The following is a 16,358-nucleotide window of genomic DNA, read 5'->3' as shown; positions in this document are numbered from 1 at the left end:
CCTGTGAGTGTTTCTTGGTTCCCTGACTGGTCCCCAGCTGATACGCCCGTGAGGACACATTTAGGAGTTCCTAAAATTAAGCATAAGTGAGAAGGGGAAGAGATACAGATTTCCCTTGTGAGGTCTCATATTCCTATTTTTCTCATTTATGTAAACCAGACATCCATGAATGCCTAATGAGGAACTAGGGATAGTTCCTATCAGTATAGGAACTTATTTATATATATATCAGGGATATATATATATCAGGGATAAATATATATATATATCTACACACATCAGGGATATGCACTGGAAACCAAACACTTCCCAAATTGCATTTTTTTTCCAAAAAGATAGGATATGATTAACCTTAAAAATGTCAGAAAAAGGCAGTAGCTTTTTTTTTTCTTTTTTTTTCTTTTTTCTTTTTTTCCATGTGGACAGGGAAAAGTTAATGAAAACTGGAACTGTACAGAGATCGTGTCATGGGCATATTTAGGATGCAAAGGAGGCAAACCCACAAATGGAGGGGCTAATTGGGGCCCTACAGTGTCCAAGCAAATTATTATTATTATTTTTTTTATGAAGAGGGGGCAAAGAAACAAAGGGTATAGTGAACTGGAGGCAGAAACCTGTGAGATGAATGATTTCACTGGGTCATTATCCCCTGTGCTGGCAGCACCTCAAGGACATTGGGTGTGCTGGACTGGAACAACTAGGCATTTTGTCATTAAGTATAGGCTAGAATTGCTTTTATATTTATTTTACTTGCAGCTAATTTCTTTCAAAACTTTGCCTGACCTTGATGAATGTTTTCCTTTTAAGCTTGCTGGGGGATGTTCTGAGGAGGGAGTCATATAAGGATGGAAAATGGTAAACATTCGGGAGAGTTACAGTCATTGTGTCTTTGCCATTTCAGTCTCTCCACGTGAAGCAGTGTGTTTCAGCGGTATGAAATTCAGAGGAGCTTTGTAAGGGCAAAGTGTCTCTGCTGAGTGTGCCAGATACCCCCCACAGCATTAAGGATGTTCCTATTTGAACACGCTGAGAGTCTTCTGCGGTGATGCTGGGTGGTGACGTGACCGTGGTGGTGATGCTCGTCAGCAATGTTCTACCTCACAGTGCTGGACTTCGGTGCTGCCTTGGGAAGCTGGGGATCTACTGCCTGCCAGGAAAAATGCCTGATTTAATATCAAGCTTGAGGACTCTGCAGTGGAACAGCTGGAGAAGTTGGGCACAGTGGTGAAGACAAAAGATATGTCCAGATCATAGAATCATAGAATCATTAGGGTTGGAAAAGACCTCCAAGATCATCTGGTCCAACCATCCCCCTACCACCAATGTCAGCCACTAAACCATGTCCCTAAGCACCACATCCAACCTTTCCTTGTACACCCCCAGGGACGGTGACACCACCACTTCCCTGGGCAACCCGTTCCAATGCCTGACTGCTCTTTCTGATAAGAAAGATTGAGTCATTTGCCCTTCAGAGCTGCTGGGTAGGGTGGTCTGTGAATGGGATGCTGGCCTTGACATGAGGAATTTGGAGTTTTATTCTTATTTGGGACATGCAGCAGGCCCTTATGCAAAGTGCATTGGGAAAGTTTTGGTCTGCTCCACACAGAGAGATGTCCAGCACCCAAACTAGGTCATCCCTAAATCAGGGGAGTATTCCTCAACGAGCTATAGCAACTGTGATTTAACAAGAGCCTGGTTCTTCTGGCGCTGAGGTAATGATAGCTTTGGTGTCTCCCTTAGCTAAGCACGACCTCACATGCTCCCTCTCAAATCACTGGTGTGGAAGATTTCAGCGGGTGACTGCCTAGGGCTTTTAATTTTCCAAACATTTGTTTTTGTGCTTTCTAAACACACGTTTCGATTAATGACAGTCTCTAGAGATATAGGAAAGAATTTCTGGACTTGATTTAACAAAGCGTATCAACAGGACTGCTGTATACAGGTGTCTACCAACACGAGGGTGGAGAACAAGGTACTGTGATAATCTTTCTGATGAAGAGCAGAATCTCCATCTTGCTGAGGATGATGCTGGGGAAGGCATTTTAAGGGATGCTCTCCATGGAGGGCAGAGTGATCAAGGCTGTATCTAGAGACCAGGGCTGCCGGTCCTCGTCCCAAGTCACTGCACCTTGCCTTGGTACAGTTCAGAGTAGCGCGTGGCTCCTCACTGAGTTTGCTGCAGGAGTGCATGGTGGCAGCAGCATCGCTTTTCACCATGTGTGTGCACAGTGTGTGCTGGACACAACTCACCAAGCAGCATGTTGCTTTCATCCTCTGCAGCTTGGCAGGCTGTCCATTTCCCTGGTATTGTGGATATGCTGTTGTGTGTCTTGTGGATATGCTGTTATGTGTCGTCCCTCCATTGCCAGGTGTTTCCACACACAGCAGCTCCCACTGCTGCTTTGTGGTGAGGGGCTGCCCAGTTCCTGCTAGCCGTGGTGGGTGGGTTGCGACTGACCCCTGGAGAGCTAGACAGCCATGTGAGCCATCACTGCAGGACGTTTCTGAATCTTTATTTCAGCTCCTATCTTAACAACCCATGCCTGAGGGATGCTTTCAGTCCATCAGACTTCAGGCAATGGACCAAACCCAATAGTTAGCTGGGCCATATTTTTTTCTGACCCATTAAGAATTTATCCAAACATGGTACCAGGCGCTTTTTGGTAAAGACTTTGTGGCTTGAATCTTTTGGGATTGCACCCTCAAGGTTTCATGTCCTTGAGGGCAGGCCCAGTGCCTCTTCCCATCACTGTTCTGTCATCACAGTCCTCTGAAGTCCTGTACATCAATTTGTGAAGATGTCTCACAGCATCCCCCTATTCAGCTTGGGTAACACCTCTGTACGAGTGATTTAACCAGGTGTGTTAGAGAACTCACTTGCTCATGAGTCTCTCAGCCACCTCCTCCAGTTTTCCATCTGGTTAAGTTTTTGTGAATAGTGGCTATGTAACACATTTTTTTTAATCCAGTAATTAAAGGCTTCTGCTTTGTCTTCCAGTACCTGAAGGGGGCCTACAAGAAAGCTGGGGAGGGACTCTTTATCAGGGAGTACAGTGATAGAACAAGAGGAATGCCTTTAAACTGAAAGAGGGGAGATTTAGGTTAGATATAAGGAAGAAATTCTTCCCTCAGAGGGTGGTGAGGCCCTGGCACAGGCTGCCCAGAGAAGCTGTGGATGCCCCATCCCTGGAGGTGTTCAAGGCCAGGCTGGATGGGGCTTTGGGCAACCTGGTCTGGTGGGAGGTGTCCCTGCCCATGGCAGGGGGGTGGAGCTGGGTGGGCTTTAAGGTCCCTTCCAACCCAAACTGTTCTGTGATTCTGTGATCTTGCTCCTCTGCTCTGCCAGACCAGGTCCTGGTCAGGGGGGATGTCCTCTCCTCAGCCACGTGACAGCAGACTGCCTACGTGATCTGAGACCACAGCTGGGGAGAAGCATATGCAAAAGATACTGTGATATCAGGGAAAGTTTCTAAAGCATACAAAGAATAGTGTAGAACTGATATTACTGATTGACTGCTGTGGTGATTGCATGGCATTCAGTAATCTGTGTTTTATATCTAATGCCACCCTCAGGGAAGTTTAAACTAAAACTCTAGCTGTTTCAATGGGAATAGGTTTACTCACCTTTTCTTTTTTTGTTTCCTTTTTTTTTTTTTCCCTTTAAATCAGGAATGCCTAACCTATTAAACATCAATGTGTCTCTTTTGTGGTGAGAAGAGTATGTGACTTGAGAATGTCATAAATGTTGGAGCCTTGCCTTCGGGTGGGGAATCAGGGACACCCTGGAGCAGCCACTGCTTGGGCCTGTGGTCACCGCCACACAATCATGCTCCACCACCGCGCACCTTTAATCACGTCAGACTTTGAGCTCACTCATTCTCCTTGCATGAATGGATTGCATCTTTATTACTCTGCGAGGACTTTAAATAATTCATTGCTGGAGAAAGCAAAGGGAAAAGCAGCTCCAGACGCTAACTGCTGAAAGCAGTGTGTCCTTTCAAACGAGGCCCCACAATTAATCACGATTATCTTGCAGTGCAACTGATTGAGTACCTGTCCATTTGTCCACCCAGCGCAGGGGGATGAGGGAGCGGGTTTCTCCCAGCACATTGCAGACGTCCCATCTGCGGGGAAGGAGGTTTCTCTGAAACAAAACCACGGCCAGGTACGAAACAGCAACGATTGTCCCCAGGGTGAGAAGCACGGTGAATGTTTTATAGGGGAAGAGCTGTGTGTAGGTCCCATTCACAAGGGAGCAAGCTGGGTAGTGGATGACAGGGGGGATTTTCAGGGCAGGCTCCCCCGCCAGCAGCCTCAGGAGGAGTCCAACCAAGAAGCCAGCAGCCGAGCCGTAGGTGTTGGTGCTGGGAATGAAGAGGGCGCAGCACAGCTGGGGGAAGAGCAGGGCATACACCAGCTCCCCGCTGAGGAACCAGAGGTCGTAGACAGAGCTGGAGTAAAAAGCCAGGCCAGCAGCCCCAGCCCCAAACACCAGCATGGAGATCCTCATGGCCCATAAGACCTCCCCTTCTGTAGCCTGTAAAACAGGAGATTGTAACATTACAACAGCATTGCCCTGCCCCAGGCTGGTTCCCACCAAGCCCTTACTGCTTCCACGTGGCACCACCAATGGCCACCCTGGTTCTCCTGCTCTGAACATGGCTGCAACAGCACTGGAGCTGCCCTCTGTAATTCTAAGGGTTATGGTTTTATGCTATTTCCACAAATATCCTAGTCCATACTTTTTACCACTCATTTTATGAAGAGCAAAACTCACTGCAGGGGGCGTTTGTATCCCTACTGAGTATATGACACCAAGCTGTGTGGTGTGGTCGACATGTAGGAGGTAAGGGATGCCATCCAGAGGGACCTGGGCAGGCCTGAGAGGTGGGCCCGTGCGAACCTCATGAGGCTCAACGAGGCCAAGTGCAAGGTCCTGCAACTGGGCTGGGGCAATCCCAAGCACAAACACAGGCTGGGCCGAGAATGGATTGAGAGCAGCCCTGAGGAGAAGGACCTGGGGGTGTTGGTGGATGAGAAGCTCGGCATGAGCCAGCAATGTGTGCTTGCAGCCCAGAAAGCCAACCATGTCCTGGGCTGCATCAAAAGCAGTGTGGCCAGCAGGCTGAGGGAGGGGATTGTCCCCCTCTGCTCTGCTCTCCTGAGACCCCACCTGGAGCCCTGCGTTCAGCTCTGGGGCCCCCAGCACAAGAAGGACACGGAAGAATTAGAAGGGGTCCAGAGGAGGACCATGAGCATGATCAGAGGGCTGAAGCACCTCTCCTGTGAAGACAGGCTGAGGGAGTTGGGGTTCAGCCTGGAGAAGAGAAGGCTCCGGGGAGACCTTACAGCGGCCTGCCAGTACCTAAAGGGGGCTACCGGAAAGCTGTGGAGGGACTCTTGGTCAGGGGGTGCAGTGTTAGGACAGCAGGGGAAGTCTTTAAACTAAAAGAGGGGAGATTTAGATTAGATATTCATAAGAAATTCTTCACTCAGAGGGTGGTGAGGCCCTGGCACAGGCTGCCCAGAGAAGCTGTGGATGCCCCATCCCTGGAGGTGTTCAAGGCCAGGCTGGATGGGGCTTTGGGCAACCTGGTCTGGTGGGAGGTGTCCCTGCCTGTGGAAGGGGGTTTTGGAGCTGGCTGGGTTTAAGGTCCCTTCCAAACCAAACCATTCTGTGATTCTGTGATTCTATGAATATCCCTGACCTACATTTCATGGCTCTAGAACTTCAGCAGCTGAAAGACAGACACCTCTAATCATGGACAATGCAGAGTGGATTTGCATCTGTCCTGAAACTAGAGCATCTAACCTGACACCAAAGTTTCTGAATGCTGTAACCAAGTACCTGTTTCCTCAGGATTTTTCTGTAGATGTTGTGAGCGAACATGGAGCTGGCAGAGAGAAGTGCTGAGTCCGCAGAAGACATTGCAGCAGCAGCGATGGCTCCTAAGCCAGCAATGGAGACGTATGTTGGGCAGAGATAGTGTAAAACAAACGGCAGTACCATAGCAGATTCTCCTCTCTCATGTGGACTTGGAAGACCATAGCTTGTCTGGTTCCAGTCTTTAAGATAGAAGAAGGAAAAGTCACAGCAAATCCTTCACTGATATTTCAGCTCTCTGAAGCTGCCTTTCCACCAGGACCAGTCACAAGAGGGCTAAGGACTGAAGCCCACTCAGAATTTTAGGACTTTTATTCACTGGTGAGATTCTCTTATCATCTCTTATGTTATCCCTAAGCATGCTGCAACTCTCACCATATCAAAATTTTTCCTTCTCCCCAGTAGCATCTACAGAAATAGCTGAAAAGTTTATAGAAATGTCTATAGACATAGATGAATGTCTATAGAACAAGCTTTGTGTGTTTCCAGGAATGGGATCCTTAAAGATCAGACTTCTAGACCTCACTCATCAGAGGCCTCTCAGAGGAGAACGGAGTTTTCCTCTAATGTCCCTAATGACAGATGAATTTGTAAGTTCAGGTGTTTTTTATAAGTGTCTGGTGATCTGGCTGCTCTTTAACCCTTGCCCACAGCCAACACAGGACTGGACTCCTGGGCAGGGGCTGTAGGTTTATGGGACTGAAGTATCTTGATTCCTCCAGGCAGGTTTTCTCCTGAACATTAAAAGCAATCTGTAGTAATACTACTGGGTCTTACATGCAGAAGACATTAAGAGAAGCAAGCATAGCTTTTCTTGGAAAAGAGGATTATGCGGTGTTTTACATGTTCTGCCTTCCTCTTTCCTCACCGCAAGGTGCATGAAAAATCATTTCACCATAAAGACTGAAACAGGTTTTGGGGCTGTTGTAAGGTAAGTAGTCATGCATTGAACCTCAAAGGGTTCCACATTTCTGGTACAAGCTTCTGGCTTGGCAGCCACATCTCCCATAGAGGGTCTTTAGGGCAATTGGTTCGGAAATAGCTGGAAATATAAATCAGGACTTATTTGGGTCCTGTTTTAATCATCTTTGACAAAAATACATTCGTTATTCAGAGACAAACAGTTCAGTTTTACCTGTTGATGCTGCAACTGCACCAATGAGCACGGAAGGGATGGCCATTAAAAAGCACCCTAGTCCAGAGAGGTAGGAGATGAACCTGGCCTGGCCTGGTGAGGCTGCCGAGAGTACTCTTTGGAAATAGGTTTGCCATGGGATGCTCCCAAGAACCTGAAACATCCAGATGTTAGCAACAGTTCCCACTGGATGCCTGACTGCCATAGGGCATCATACATCCTTTCTTTCCTGTGATTAAAACCTCACTTCAAATGCGTAACCTTTGCCCAACTTTAGCTATTGAGGCTGAATGTTTCTCATTGAGGGTGTCCTTTTCCTTTGTTTTAATTGCAATGGATGTGAAATTTTGATCAAAACAGATTAAAGCTGTAGCAGATTGAGAAAGCTGAGAAATGGGTTGATTGGCATGGTAAAAGAGAATCAGAGGAAGGAGAGCAGAAGCGAAGTTTTTCAGGAATGCAGCTTTTACAAAAATTTGCCCAAAGTTAGCTAGAGAATAATCTTACGAGAAATTATTTTTTAAAAAAATCACCATTTTCAATTGCTTAGCAGATGAATTTCATCAGATAAAATCTGAAGTTTCTATCCTCACCAAACAAACTCAAGCTTCTGTGTGTCTCTATTACCACCCTAGTGAGATATTAACAACCCACCGCAGTCTTGGATATACTGATAGCTCAAAAGCTGAGTTGTGCAGTGGAGCCAATGACACCGTGCTAGCTGATGACCTGCAGCAGTGCCATTTTAACAGTTTTTTTTTCTTTTTTTTTCTCAGATAGAGGGAATTTTACATTATTGTGTTAAAAACACATGACTGCAAGACCTACCTCTCAAAAGATACAAAGTGCCTCATTTAGTGCCAGGAATAGAATTAGTTCCTTGGATGGTCTTACTCAAGAGTAAGACATTGCATACCCTCACATGGGTGCAGGATGGAGTGTACCTACCTCTTCTTTCCTACCCAGAGCTGAGCCCTGGATCTCCCCAGTCCATTCAGTGTGTTGCAGAGAGAAGGTTTTACACCTCATCCTGCCCCTGCCACCTGTGCATTGTAGCACTACCAGCTGGAAGAACCCATAAGCTTTCCATACAGAAACTCCTGCACATTTCCTTCTCCCAACCACTCGTCCAAGAAACATTCCATACCAGGTAGAAGAAGTCATCCAGCCACCTTCCAAGATACTGTTTTTCTATTTTTCCAATCCAAGGGTCTTGGTAATATTTATGAGTTGCAGTGTAATAAATACTTTCTGTTGCAGAGTTCGCCATAGCAAAGGGGATACAGACCCACTAGGGAAGAAATGGAAATAGTTAACCATTTCCCCAAGATCCTTGTTCTAGGGAAATTTATTCAGACATTGAAATCAAGTTAGATGTAGAATATAAAACATTATATATAAAAAAAATAAAATATTAGATTAAACCCAGACTCAGAGACTTCCTTTTCCTCCTTCCTTACCCTAAATCTACATGTGTCTTGTTCATGGCATCATCAAGAATATGAGCCATTAATTCAGGTCAATTGATGCCTTCAGTAGACAGGTCTCTCTCCTTTCCAGCCAAGATTATTCTGGACAGGCTCTGCTGACTTTACGTGTGAGCAACTTGTCACCCAGAAAGACCAATAGCTCATGTGAACACTGTCCAAAATGCCTAAGGACTGTCAGACCTTTCAGGAGACCTGAAGAGGATCTGTAGGGCAAGGAACAGTACTGATGGAATTATTTTTGGCCTGAGACATACTGAAAAGAGCAGGATTTTGTCCCTTGGTTAGGAAACTGGTAACAAAGAAATGCACAGGACTTGCCAGACTGAGGGTAATGAAAACCAACTGGATGACATCTGTGTATGCAACAGAGTAGAGGCCTCCCAGTAGAGTGTAGAGTATGACAGTGGATGCTGAGAGGATGATAGCCAAAGAGCCTCCAATATCCAAGATGACCCTCATTGTTGCTCCTGCAGAAAATGATAGTGGTCAAGTATTTTATCACAGATTTCATACACACAGCATACAGAATAAGTAAGGTTACATTATTCCCTTGATGCCAGTACACCATTCTGGTTGAGGACCTCATGGTCTAGAAGAAAGTGTGCAGAGCGAGGACCCAGGGGAGCCCATGTTCCCTTTATGCTTCTGCCACTACCTTGCTGCATGGCCTTAGCCAAGTCAGTCTGACTTAATGCTTCTTCTCTCCCACAGGCAAGATGAAGGTACTAGATCGTATTGCCAGAACTCTGTTATGATATCATGCATAGATACAATACTACCATTGCTTGTTTTAAATCTAAAAACATATTTTCCAGAAATTAGAAATGCTTTTGTTCTTCACAGAAAATGAGACATGAAGCACAACTTCCCACAGCTTTGTACAACTCAATTACCTCATGTGTATTACACTCTTCTATTTGTGCCATATGTCCTTTAACAAATGTAACAGTGAAGCAGTTATTTACCCAGGGATGCCAGGATAGCTGCAAACCAGAACATCTCTCCTAGCAGTGGAGGAATGAAGAGTAAGCTTCCCATCACATTCCCATATGTTTCCTGGAGGGGATCCATCACTGTCACATAGTTCTTGGATCTCATTGGATTTACAAAGAAGAAACCACCTATCAGAAGTGATGACATTTTAATAGAATTTTGCATGTGTTATATGGTAGGAAAAGTGTAAGAATACTATAGTGTATAGTATAGTATAGTATAGTATAGTATAGTAAAGGTGTATTTCAGACCATTATAGTGAGATTGAAATCTGTACATACTGGGTTACAGGGAACAATGCAGCCAACCAAGTGCCAGGGCCTCAATTCATTTGCTTAAATGGGGGATTTCATCCATCTGATAGGTTCTAGGTTATCAGGGACATCTGCTTGCAGCTGGCAGATATGATCCTCCACTTTTGGCAGACCTGTATGTTTCTGGAATGGCTACTGTAGGCCAGATAGGATCCCCTAGGACATCACAAATAGCATAAAATACGTATGATTCAGCAACTGAAGTTTGGTCTTAAATGTCTGCTTAAGACTGAGCTGAAATCTAGTTCCACTGAGTGTCTGGAGGACATCTCCATTGACTCTAACAGGAACTCATGCATTAGCTCAGAGGACACCTGCATGTAGTCTCCTCTTCATCTCCAAAGACAGACAGTCTTCTGAAATGCTTCCCCTGGAAAATGTCAGTTGGCAGAAAGAGGTATTGAAAATGCCTATTTGGCTAAAAATAGACAAACTTCTGTCCTTGACCATGTGATGCAACATGTTGATATATGTTGCTTTTCCGGTTACATTTTCATTTTGGTGGCTTCATTGTCTCTTCCCAGAATTATGTTGTTTTAATCTGTGCACAGAGCTGAGTTTCACCCACCTTCATCTAAATATTAGTCTTCAGTCATGCAGCTGTCTTATTAAAAGCAAAGAATACGTATTGTGCCTAACCCTGAAGCCAACAGGACTGCTTGTCTGGGCACTACTGACCTGAGTAAAGATTGCAGGATCAGACCTGCACTCTTCAATTTCATTAGTAAGAATTACTCACATAAGAAATGCTGGCACTATATTTCCAAGCCTGATTCATATTCACGTCAGTTGTGCTCTTTTCTCTGACTTGAGAAAAAAGGTTATTGTATTTTCTGAAAGCCCTAGAGTGCAAGGTCTACACAGGTCTCCTCACTTTCATCTTCCCATGTCTCTAGAGAGTTACGGCATAACTTTCAGTGTGGACTGGAAGAAACCTTGGTCTCAGCAAGACAGCTGAACCTCGGCATGAGCTCAGTAATTCTTGGAGTTAGGAACAGATAAAGGATATTGCAAAAGTAGCTCGCCCAGGAGGCTGTGGGTCACAGTTTCAACAACAGCTGTTAGGTGAGACACAGATGGATGCATCACACATTCATACTGAGATGAGACTGTTCAGTGGGGAAATGAAATGGTATCACTTCGTCACACAAAAGTTTCAAAGAAAAAGTGTAAATGATCCTGATACTCTCACTAGTCTCTGACTAACAAGCTGTGGTGAAAAGGTGATATCCACATAGCCACATGCTCCCAAAGTTCTCAGATAAGATTTTTGTCCCATAAATTGCTTTAAACAGACAAAGCTCTATGCCAGCTCCAAGCTACCTTGATTTCTTATGTTTCAGGTCAGGAGACAGCATTATAAATGCTTATTTTGGATCCGTCAGAGACTGAGGGAACAAAATCACCTTTAAAATGTACTCTAGACTGTTACACAACTTAATACACTCGTGATTTTTTGGAAAGATTTTGTGTCCTGATTACTGTGTGAATTATTTACCAATGACAAGGGACAAGGCAAATCCCAGGGGTGCCTGGACCCAGAGCAGTCCTTTTGAAGGCAGGTAGACAATTTCAGCTGTGCCGTTGATGTATGCTCCTCCAACCCAGGTGGCTGTAAACACGAAAGATGCAGAGTTAAGTCTTATGGTGTGTGTCCTCATCTAGTCCTGTAGAACAGTGAGAGCTTGTGAATGTTTTTTCGTACAAGCATTTAATCACATTCCTCTTTTCTTTCATAAGTTATATACTAGAAGTGAGATGTACTGCTCAATGAGGGTAAGAGTCTTAGAATCTTACCCTACGTAATTCCCCAGGTTCAAAAGGAATATCTATGATTCTATGGAAAACCTCAGTGTCTAGACATTTAGAGGCAATTTGAATATACTTATTTTGCATTTCATTTTTCTCAGTGGAATGCTTTTGCTGGAGAAAATAGAATTGCTTTTGTTATTCTGCTGTGGCTGATAGACCATCCTTCAGCCTTACACAGGCTGACAAAATAGACATTAGGAAAACAAATGCAAGCAGACATTACAGTCAGAATAGCAAACCTACAGCACAGGCAGACAAATATCTCTTGGACAGCCTTTGACAAACAAGAGTCAGGAAATCAAACTTCAGATAATGCCATGCAGCAAGGAGAGAAAAGGGAAGAAAAGATCAGTGGTCAGCAGGGAAAATTCTCTTTATATTTCCCAGTAGGTGAGACCCCAGTGCTCAACACCAGGAGCAATTTATTCCACACAAAACTAGATTGTCACAGGTGTAAAATGCCAGATAACAGAAACTGGTTCAAGATTAAGACCACACTCCTCCTTAATGAAAACTGTCACATTCTTCAGGCACTCCTAAATTAAACTCTTCAGCTCTTAACTAAACTCTTAAATTAAGCTCTTTAATTTAAAAGAATCTACATAAACACTAGGTTCTGCTTAGTGTGAAGAGGTTTAGAAGAATCCATCCCAAAATGATTCATGAAACCATACTCCTTTAAAGCCACGCTCAAGTAAAATCTGCCCTGACATTAAAGGAGGTAACCTGCTTTGAAAGGAAGAAGTCCCCCAAATCTGTGTAATGCATGTGTTTTAAGAAGAATTTAAAAAGTCCTTTAAGAAAACTTACCAGTTGCAGTAAACAATCCAATGCAAACATTTATATTCCTGCCTCCAACTAGGGCCATTTCGGTTGGGTTTCTGTTCTGCTGATCCTTTTTGCTTTTCCATGAAGCCCAGATTCCCGTAGCCAAAGTGAAGGTAAAAAATACACTCAAAGATACCAATCCTGGTATATTTAGAGCCATTTTCTGTTGCTTAATTTAGGTCATAGATGGCTAGTGAATTGATGACAATATTATTTGATAGAGGTTATAATCAGAAAAAAAAATAGTGCTGCTTCATAAAGAAACTGCTAAGTATTAGTTTACTGTACTTTGCAAGAGATAATACAGTATGAAACAGTGCTATGAAGCCAAAAATCTTGAGAACAGGATGCAGAGTCTCTGTCTTGGAGGACTACTGGCAATTCAGTCTTTCCCCTTCTTCAGGAAATACCCAACTCTTACAGGGAGAAAGGAACAAGAGAGTAGGAATTAGCGCTGCTGAGAGTCAGTGAGCACTGATGTGAGGGGTAATGCTAGTTTGGCTTAAATGAGGGAAATGTTATATTTTGTCTGATACGCAATGGTATGAAAATAATCTGTATTTTTCTAGGTTCTAGGTACAAGGCTACCACAGCAGATAGAGCTAAGAATTTGTCTAAAGTTAACTGAAGTAAATCCACAATAATAACCAAAATAAAGCTAGGGAGCAGGGAAAGAAGATTTAGCACTGATCCACCAAAGGAGCTGTGTTCTGATATTCGAAGGCAGCACATCATTGTTTCACTGCTGAAAACAGCTGGCAGAGCACGGTGCTGATAGACCATACAAGAAAGCAGCAGGAAAGGTGCGGAGTTTTCCCTACCTCCTTTCTGAAGCTCCCTTTAAACAGACAAAAATACTGAGAAAAACTCTTACATACGTTAAGGAATTAAGTTGGTTATACATTTGTTACACAGTTGCCGTGTATACAGTTTTGGTTGCCCTGTGAATGCCTTTAGTCTGTCCAGATGTGGTTCTAAAAAAATGACTGTGTATAAAACCAGCCCTACTTAGGGCGCTTGCCTGGCTTTCCTCGGTACTTGCATTCATCCGTGGAGTGGGTAGCTCCTTTCAATGGGGAAATCAAGGATTTCTTCTCCACAGATGGGCTTTGAGCAGGAGTTCAAAAGCCAAAATGTTTAGGAAGGCTTTCTGCATTGTGCCATCTCCTACAGTCATCCAGGAGCTTCTTGGAAGTGACAGTGGCAGAGCTAAATTGCCATGAAAGAAAATATTCCTTTATATTCATAACCAATTTTGACTGAGTGATGGGTTTTAACTTTGACCTAATTATTTATGTGCAAAAAGGGACGCTGCAATTTAAGGGCACATTTTCTGGGTGATAGTTGGAAGCACTCTCTTTCACCTTAACTGAAGCTGCTAAAAAGTAGTAGAATCTTGCTCAACGTGGATTTTAAACCTTCTTTATTAAAAATAAGAAATAATCTTTTAAAACACTATCCGCAGCCAGAAACACATGGAAGGAAATACCTGGCATGGCATCCTTCATGTCCAGGTCTACCAATATTTAGTGCCCAGAGCAAGATTTGAGTTTCTTCTTTGACATCTGCTGAAAACATCTGGATTGATTCTACTTTTTATCATCTCTTGTTAAAAATAAATAAAAAACAGAAATAGCAGGCATAGAAATCTGAAGGGAAACTTCATTTAAAGACCTAAAGGGGTGTAGGGCAGATGTGGTAGGACAAAACATAAGCAAAAACTACACAGTGGGATGGAGAAGACTAGAGAAAAATTGTGTATAAGTTAATTCTCCTGAAGGTGGGGTGGTTTTGCTGACATATAGTGCCCACAAGAAGGATTGTACAAGCATCAGATCGTATTAAGACCGATTCGTCACTGAGTTTGTCGTTGTGCCCTTTTGCCACTAGGTGACTCTCAGCTATTGCATCTATTAAAAAAAAAAAAAAAGACAAAATCCCAGTTATTGAAAGATGTGGGAGGTGGGGTTCACGTCCTGCTCGCGATGGAGGGCTGCAGCTCAGGGTGCCAGGCGCTGCGCCAGCCACTCCAAGCTCCCTGCCTAACCCAAGGGGAGAAATATGCAGTTTTGGGATGTGATTCAGTGACCTATTTTAGGTCACCCTGCGAGGCAGGACAGGGTGAAGGCAGATCTCTATACTCAGGTCTGCTTTTAAGGACAGTGTTGAGGTAGCCAGAAGGTGTTTCAGGGCATGATTTGGCTGGTAATATGGAGATGTCTGGTGCCACCTGAGATGCTCTAAAGCCACTGAGATGTCCCCATGGGCAGGCAGATAACGCAGAGCTCCTGTGGGAGGCACATGCCCTTCTAGACCTGCAGCTAGTATATTTTGGGTTATCTCCAGTGGCCCTAAGGATAAACCAGTGGGATACTCAACTGGGCTCTTACTATCTCCTTATCACTTAACCTTGATGGCACAAACTCTGCAGTAAGCAATTTAAACAGATAAAAATGAAAGAGTGTCTGGAAGATACTGAGGAGTGCTGGGTGCCAGGGAAGCTTTCTGTCTATGCTGGAAATGATCTGCACTGTAGAGAGCACTTACAGCTACTCAGCTTTGCAGCTAACCAACTGGAAGAAAATAAGATGAACAAAACACCTTTGTGCCTTCAAAAAAGCTCTTGTGGGTGAAACACACAGCCTTTCTGGGTGAAATGTGCTAACTATTGATGATGGGTTTCAGACAGCCCTCTGAGGCCCATGGAGACAGGGGGAGAGGGTGGCTGAGGGGGTGAGAGGTGTCCCCTGGGGGAGGGGCATTTCAGAAGGGTGGCTGTCCCCTGTGGCTCCCATGGAAGGGGACAAGCCCACTGAGCTGGTGCTCTGTGTGAAACATAATAAAGTATTCTGACAATCTGGAAAGGGCTTTTTTATTTATCATTTCTTTCAGGATTTTTTTAAAGCTTGTTTGCAAAGGAGCGTTTGCCCACAAGCAGCTCCACTGAAGCAAGGCTGGGCAAGGACAGCAGAGCAGAAGCCATGGCACAAGGATATCTGCAGGGACCAACCTTTCTGCTGGTTTGTTTCCCTCTGTGTGTCAAGAGAAACAGAGCCTGAGGGGGCCTGAGGCATCTGAGCCATTTGCATCAAAATGTTCAGACAGTTTCTCCTGCAATGAGACCCTGTGAACCAGCCTGTGGTTTCCAGCCCAAGTATTAAGTCATGTCCTTGACCCTGGCAGCTAAAACGTCAGACCACTGGTCTCGAAACACAGCTTTTCAGATAGCATGCTTGCTTTAAAGTTTTATTTTTATTCCAAATCAATCTCAGAAATACATTTTTTCTCACTTGTTATAAGTATTTTCTCTTCCAACCTACACAGCTCTGCAGGGGGCTGATCTGCACAAATTACGATTGCAGAAAGAAGAGAGATAATTCAATTAGAAAGTAACACATTTTTGCTTCTTGTGTGAATCTGTGTGGTGAGACTCCACGGTGAGTCATAAATGGAAAAATTAAATGAATATGCAGTCATTATGTCTGTGTGAGGTTTTGACCATTATTTTTTAGGGTGAAGTCATAGATGTAGGTAGGTAGGTAGGTAGGAAGGTAGATAGATAAAAGATAGATGTAGAGTAATATGGAGTTCCTTAGTTTTACTAAATTCTTCGCATGTACAACACAAAATATGTTTCAGTCAAATATACCTTTAGATTTCACAGAAATAACTCTTTCAATTTTGAAAAGAAATACTCCACATTCAAAATCTGTAGTTATCCTAGTTCTGAAATACGATATTTTATCTTTAGTCGAGTCAGCTCTCTGTCCATATTGAAGTTGTTTTGATGAGGATGATGACGATGTAGATTTCTTCTTTAGAAGTCCTGCTGAGGAGAGCAGCCTGCAGTGCTCTCTGTGAGGAGCTGCCCATACCACGATGTGCTGACTGGTCCAGGACAA

At 44.0% G+C, this 16,358-nt stretch overlaps 1 protein-coding gene across 1 annotated transcript; it reads right to left on the bottom strand.

Annotated features, from left to right (window-relative positions):
• Positions 1 to 4,015: 4,015 nt before the first annotated feature.
• Positions 4,016 to 12,616, bottom strand: LOC118246041 (high affinity choline transporter 1-like). The gene is made up of 8 exons (XM_035542810.1): positions 12,439 to 12,616; positions 11,315 to 11,428; positions 9,475 to 9,630; positions 8,828 to 8,976; positions 8,167 to 8,310; positions 7,020 to 7,173; positions 5,849 to 6,066; positions 4,016 to 4,537 (listed from the first exon to the last, which is right to left on the bottom strand). Exons 1-8 carry the CDS (start codon positions 12,614 to 12,616, stop codon positions 4,016 to 4,018), a joined length of 1,635 nt encoding a protein of 544 aa, XP_035398703.1.
• Between the last annotated feature and the right edge of the window lie 3,742 nt (positions 12,617 to 16,358).

Source organism: Cygnus atratus, chromosome 1 (assembly GCF_013377495.2).
Source record: "Cygnus atratus isolate AKBS03 ecotype Queensland, Australia chromosome 1, CAtr_DNAZoo_HiC_assembly, whole genome shotgun sequence".
NCBI classification, from domain to species: domain Eukaryota; kingdom Metazoa; phylum Chordata; class Aves; order Anseriformes; family Anatidae; genus Cygnus; species Cygnus atratus.
This window is presented reverse-complemented; position numbering and strand designations above follow the sequence as displayed.